This window comes from Cynoglossus semilaevis, chromosome Z (genome assembly GCF_000523025.1).
Source record: "Cynoglossus semilaevis isolate Cse_v1.0 chromosome Z, Cse_v1.0, whole genome shotgun sequence".
NCBI classification, from domain to species: Eukaryota; Metazoa; Chordata; class Actinopteri; order Pleuronectiformes; family Cynoglossidae; genus Cynoglossus; species Cynoglossus semilaevis.
The window spans coordinates 15,602,481-15,609,311 of record NC_024328.1 but is presented as its reverse complement, the minus strand read 5'-3'; the positions used below and the strand labels follow the sequence as shown (position 1 = coordinate 15,609,311).

The following is a 6,831-nucleotide window of genomic DNA, read 5'->3' as shown; positions in this document are numbered from 1 at the left end:
ATTCTCACAATTGAGCCCCTGGCTTTGTTATCATTGTAGAAGATCAATATTCAAATACTGTACATTTAGCACAATCTTCACACGCTTCTTCATTAAAACACACACACACACAAGAAAAGTTTTATTTTAAAATTGTTATTAAAATGACATGGTGAAACATATTTTCCTTAAATTAAGGAATATTATCTTTATAAAATAAACTGTTAAAGTAGATATTATCTTACTTAATGTACCATAGTTTCGTCCGGTTTCAAAATTAAAATAAGAAACTCGTTTTTTTTAATTAAAATTTTCTGTGAGTTTTTGTGTGGAGTTAAAACACGATCTTATATTTTCTGATTATAAATCAATAAGGATCCTTTATTGCATTATGATGAGGTATATACCATACCTTTATTTTGAATGCAGACTAATTAAACTTCCTGTGAGGCTTTAACTACGTTAACTTGACAGCGCCCTCTGTAGGTACACAGTAAAGCATGGCTGCAGCTCCTCTTGTCTTGGAGACCTTAATCTAGAGACGCAGGCGAATGAGTCCTGCTGCTACGGCTATCCAGCGAGTCAAGTGTGGAATTGGAGCAGGGGTATTATTAGAGAGCGTAGCTCGACGTTTGAACGCTGAAGTTCAGTCGCAGCAGGAAAAACGTTCAGGCCTCTTGTTGTATCGTTTCTCTCCTATGGGCAGCAGCATATGAAGAGAGAGCTAAGGACAGCAGTCGCAAGTTGCTCTTCAACTTAATGTTTGTTTAATGTTAGCCGTCTGACAGCTAACGCTAACTAGCTTCGCCTCATTGGTATTCGACGTCAGTTTCAAAACAAACCCCGCAAAATAAACACAGTGTAGTTGTAGAGTCAGCTGTCATCAACGGAAAGGGACTGGGGTTTAGGTCTCAAAAAATTTTATACGCTGCTCAGCTGTTGTTTCTTGTTCATCCTTATTTAATGTCGTTATTGCTCTGTGCAAACATCTGTCAGCGGGTCAAATAATAGAATAGACAGCGACGCGTTTTAACTGACAACCAAAAGTAGCTGCTACCGTTGGGCTAGGATTACAAGGGGGAATCGCATCAAGTTGCTTTCGAATCTTGGATTTAAATGTCTGAGAAGAGTTCGTCGTCCGGTTCGGACGAGGATGTGGAGCCGGAATCTGTGCAGCCAGTTGAGTTTGGAGGCGTTTTAAGTAAGGTGAGAATGATAAATGTTTTGAAAACCCAAAACCTCCTACACGATGATAGGACCGTAATGGTGCACTAGAAGTAAGAACGAGACCTTTGGAATATTGCTGATTTTCCAATAAGGAAGAGAGAGGGCTTTATTGCAAGGAAAAATGCCACTACAATGACCCATTGAGTTCGGAGTAAAATGCTGTGAAGTGTGTAAATAAGAATAATAACAATAAATATCTAAGAGTAAGACTGTAAGAAGCTGGGTACTGCCCTAGTTCTGCAGTTCTGAATCATAACTTCACGCTATGACTTGTGAATAAACTAAAGATCAGGGTCCATGTTGGAAGTACTTAAGATTTGGTAAAGTAAATCTCACCTAAATCCTATGGTACCTGAAGTAACTTTAGGTAATATTACCTGAAGTAAGTTCTGTTATTCAAGAAAATCCTAAACCAACATTTTTGATAATGTAAGTGTGATATATAGCCAAAAAGCTTAGAAATAGTGTGTTCACAAAATGTGATCCTCAGTTTAAAAGAACTTGGGCAATACCTTAAATAAATTAAAAAAGAACTATTGATTTTATTATCAGCTTCAAAAACACGTGTCCTTTGTTAATGAGGTATACAATAAATTACTCAGAGCATGAGTCATAAATGTACTTTGCTGCTGACACATCTTATGGACTACAAAAAGTATAAAGTCCAAAGATTACACTATAGATTGTATATTACTACCACTTCAAAACACTTGACAGAACACTAACAACAAAGACTGTTGCAATCTATAACGATTCAAGGGACTTACTGAAAGCAGCATATTTCTAGATGCTATGTAATATTAATAACAACAAGGAATAGTGTTGTTTTGAGATAAGTAAGCAGTTTCCTATTGTTAAAATTAAGTAAAATGAGGCATGGCCCAAAAGAAAGTCATTGTGTGAGTTAGGGACAAAAAATAGTAATACAGTAATAGTAATACATACTATAAAAAGAGTATAAAGAACAAGAAGACAAGAAGTGTATTATGAGACTAAAGTGCTTTGGCTTTCAAATCACTGGGGCCAACTCAAATCAGATTTTTACAGTTGTGTAATGTGTTTAAAAACTAAAAAGAAACAGTACATGTGAGATTTTATGTCTTGAATCTAATGTACGCCACATTTACGGTCTAAAACTAAACCGTCCCATTTGCAGATGCATTAAGTCAGCAAATAAATGTAAACACAAATTCCTTAATGCATCTTGTAGAATACTGACTCATGCAGCAACAATTCAATAGAGTAGGCTTGGGGAGCGTCATTCTACTCGCTGTCTGCACTCTGTAGTACAAGTTCTGCTGTTTTCTGCAAACAATTTTGTCCACAAAATAAAATGTTTAGCTAACTTAATGTTTGTAAGAGCATAATAAAAATATTTATTGTTCAATGTCTGCATGTGAAAAACAAAACATTTTCACATCTTAAACTGTGTTCATTTTGGATATATTGAGTAAGATTTATACTGAATCTTCCTAAAACCGTCATCAAAATTACCAGGAGACAGCTTAAACCTCTTCAACTCTGTTTGTTTTCTTATGATGTCAACTACCTAATGTTGAAACAAACAGAAATTACATTGCAGATGTGCAGCCGAACCATTACTTTTGTACCAACAGAAAGATTCAGCTAGGTGACTGTTTTGGTCTTTTATGAATCTGTTATTTCCACAGCGATAGACATCCTCAGGAAATGTTTGCAATGGGGTCATATCAGCAAATACAGACATCTATAAATGTTACCTAAAATAATTTTCTATAGTCCATCCATCCATCCATTTTCATCCGCTTATCTGTTACCGGGTCCACGACAACCACCCAAATCACACTGCACCGTACCAACCCCCCTAAACCTTCCTGTGGGTGGTGAGTCCACTGGAAGGTACCAACCGCCCTAACCGGGATTCAAACTTGCCCAGGAGGTGAACCCTGGGGTTCCACACCAATGACAGAGACATTGCCTCTGGGCCAAAGCGCCGCTAATCTTTTATAGTGAACATCATATTAGTAATATTATGATTACAACATGACTTCTACAGTTGAGCTCTGCTAGCTAGACTGGCTATTACTTATAAATATTTTTGACCATTTAAAAAAACTGGTTTACATTCTACTAATTTTACTTTTACTTTACAGTGGACAAACTACATACACGGATGGCAGGACCGATGGGTGGTGTTGAAAAACAACACTTTGAGCTACTACAAATCAGAGGATGAACGGGAGTATGGCTGCAGGGGTTCCTTGTGCCTCAGCAAGGCTGTCATTACAGTGAGTGTTTACTGTGGAACCAACCACGAGGAACAGAGCCCGTACTTCTCTCAAAAGCACAGCTCGTACGTTAGGTTATCGTGATTAGGCGTGAAGTGGCAATGTGTAAACTTAATTTGCATGGACTTGGACTTTTTTTCCTTGGGTCCATGTTCCTAGAAGATAATAAGTAAACATTAACCTGTACAGAGGCTGCAGTTAACAGGTAAATCAGAGGCATTCTCACTGCAGCAGTGATTCGAGTTTATTCCAAGGCATTCCTTTTGTCCTATTTGACACTTGCTACACAGGCTACCTGATATTGACATTCCCAACATTTAAAGTAAACCAAACACAATAGAGATCAGCCCACTATACAGACCTCCTGTTGAGGAGATAAGCTGAAATCCCATACCCTGGTTAAATATTTACTTTTTCTTTTTCTGAACTTGCCGCCACCAAGTACAGAGGCCAAGCAAATGGTTTCACTGTGATTTGTGCAATAAGATTATGTTGTTTGAGATGGGTTAAAACCATGACATGCAAGCTACAGTAACAGTTAATTCTGTTCTTGTTTACCAGTCTTGTTTGTGTATCTCTCTAGTGACAAGATTACTAACAGTTTACAGGGTCTACACACTAATGCCTCTTCTTCTCTAAAAAAGTCTCTACTGCTGTCTATGGAGACTGTGGTCTAAGGAGTCTGGAATGCAGAAATATGCCTAACATCTGTGTGTTAGGATTGTGAAGTTTTAGAAACCAGACTGTCATTGCACTGAGGCAAATGTGCAGAAATAGTTCCTTCTAGATTTATTTAAAATCAATTTTATTTATATTATTTATTTATAGTTTCTGAATCACAGTTGTCTGTCACTGTCATGTTTTTAACCTGGTGTGGACAAACAGGTTTCCAGTTCATAGAAAGAAAAACATCTTGTGTGTCCCTTAAGTGAACTGTGATTATGAGTGTTGGACTAGTAACCTCCTCATTCCATTCACTTAGGATGGAACAGTTCTATACAAGGAAAAGTCAGAGCAGCTTTAATATACGACAGTGCTTACGCAAGAAGAAAGAGAATGTTCCAGTCGGAGTGAACTGAGTTTAAACTAGATAATAAAGCCGGGGTTTATGGGCCATGTCTGATACATTGCTGTGAGGTAGACTGGGTTTTCTCTGACCAGTAATGGCCTTGTGGTTTGAGGCTTGAGATGACCACTGCATGACCTTCTAACAGACAGATTTCACAACTAGAGGATGTTTTTGATGTTACAGCATACCTGTCAGGAGAAAAGAATAAAAAAATCTCTTATTAAGTAATAGAAAGGACTTGCTGGCCACTTCTCAGATAATTAGATTGATAACATCTTGCAAATTGAAGTACTGTAATGAAGTGCTATAGGGTTGAGACAGTATTGTTAAAATTACATGGCTGTCTTGTTGCATCTAACAGTTAAATTTTTCTGATTCTGTTGATTAATTACAGGGTAACTCTGGAATAATCTAGATTAATCATGATTAATTAATAAAAATCAACATTTCTAAATATCACAAATGAACTTTATTCTATCTATTGCTGAAACAGAAAAAGGCTAGCAGGTGTATTTGTGTCTGATGCAAATAATGGAATTACTAATATCAAAATAGCCCAGAAAATATGCAAAAGTATCATTTGATGTTTCCCTTATTGATTACCATGACATCTTGTGAATTTTGACAGTCTTAGATCTGTTCCACAGGAAGAAATGTAAAGGCATGTAACCCAAAGAACACTGTCAACAGAGAAACATACAGTGGTATGAAAAAGTTTGGGTACCCCTGATCAAGATTTTCTTTTATGGATCATTGGTTGTTCGGACCAGCAATGTCAATTGAATATATCATATAGCAAACAAACACAGTGATATTTAAAAAGTGAAATGAAGTTTATAGGATTTACAGAAAGTGTGCAATAATTACTTAACCAAAAGTAGGCAGGTGCATAAACTTGGGCACCCCAACAGAAAAATTACATCAATATTTAGTAGATCCTCCTGTTGCAGAAATAACAGCCTCTAAATGCTTCCTATAGCTTCCAATGAGGGTCTGGATTTTGGTTGAAGGTATTTTTGACCATTCTTCTTTACAAAACATCTCCAGTTCAGTCAGGTTTGATGGTTTCTGAGCATGGACAGCCCACTTTAAAACAGACCACAGATTTTCAATGATATTCAGGTCTGGGGACTGAGATGGCCATTCCAGAATGTTGTACTTGTTCCTCTGCATGAATGCTTTGGTAGAATTTGAGCGGTGTTTAGGGTCGTTGTCTTGTATCCAGCTGTGGCGCAACTTCAACTTTGTCACTGATTCTTGAACATTGTTCACAAGAATTTGCTGATACTGACTGGAATCCATGCGATCTTCAACTTTAACAAGATTGCCAGTACCTGCACTGGCCACACAGCCCCACAGCATGATGGAACCACCACCAAATTTAACTGTGGGTAGCAAGTGTTTGTCTTGGAATACTGTGTTTGTCACGTGCGGGCATTGCAGGAAGCATTGCAGGAAGCAGGCAGGACCCAAATGCAGTACTGATGAGACTCTTTCTGGTGCAGGTAGGTTTATTCTCAAAGTGCAAGGCCAAAACAACAAAAAAACTCACTTCTTCACAAGACCAGGAACAAGGCACAAACCAGACAAGGAATAAACTACTAAGTACAAACTAAGAACTCGAAGGACACACTAAGCTGAGCACAGGAACAGATACAATGATCCAACCCAATCACAATGATCCAACCACGACAGAGTGAGGGAGAGAGGTATATATACACAGGGAGCACCAGGTGACACAAGTGAAGCTAATTACCAACAGGTGAGTGTGATCCCACAGATAACCCCACAAAGACAACAGGAAAAGGAAACAGACAGACATGACAGTACCCCCCTCTTAATGGACGTCCCCCGGACGTCCAAAAGCCTACCACCAACTCTCTGGGTTGGGTGGGAGGGATACCAAAACAGATAAACTGAAACAAGGCGTATTCAAAAACATAAATAATAATTTAAAAAAAAACTAGGCACAAGAGGAAAAACGGAAGAAGAGAAAAAAAAAATTCCAGTACCCTTATACTTGGCCTGGCCCTTTTTTGTACCTTGGTCTAGGGAACTTGTGTCTCTGGTAAGGAGTCCCCTAGACCAAGGCATACCAATAGTCACAAAGTCTCCCCCAGCCGACCCAAGAACTGCTGAGTGAGCGTCAGTCACTGAAACAGAAACCTTCGAGGGTGCAACGTCCCCAGGCACCCTTGGAACCACTGGAGGTGTGACCACCGTCGTCCTCCGAACCACGGGGGGTGTGGCCACTGTTGCCTCCGGAACCACCGGGGGTGTGGCCACTGT

At 38.7% G+C, this 6,831-nt stretch overlaps 1 protein-coding gene across 3 annotated transcripts in view; it reads left to right on the top strand.

Annotated features, from left to right (window-relative positions):
• Positions 1–445: 445 nt before the first annotated feature.
• Positions 446–6,831, top strand: part of cert1 (ceramide transporter 1) — a 27,576-nt gene continuing 21,190 nt past the window's right edge. For all 3 annotated transcript variants that reach the window (XR_003048895.1, XM_008336651.3, XM_008336650.3), the window contains exons 1-2: positions 446–1,185; positions 3,339–3,473. Coding sequence is in view for 2 of the 3 variants with exons in the window: in XM_008336651.3 (XP_008334873.1) it covers positions 1,096–1,185; positions 3,339–3,473 (225 nt within the window). In the remaining variant the exon portion in view is untranslated. The remainder of the gene's footprint in view (positions 1,186–3,338; positions 3,474–6,831) is intronic.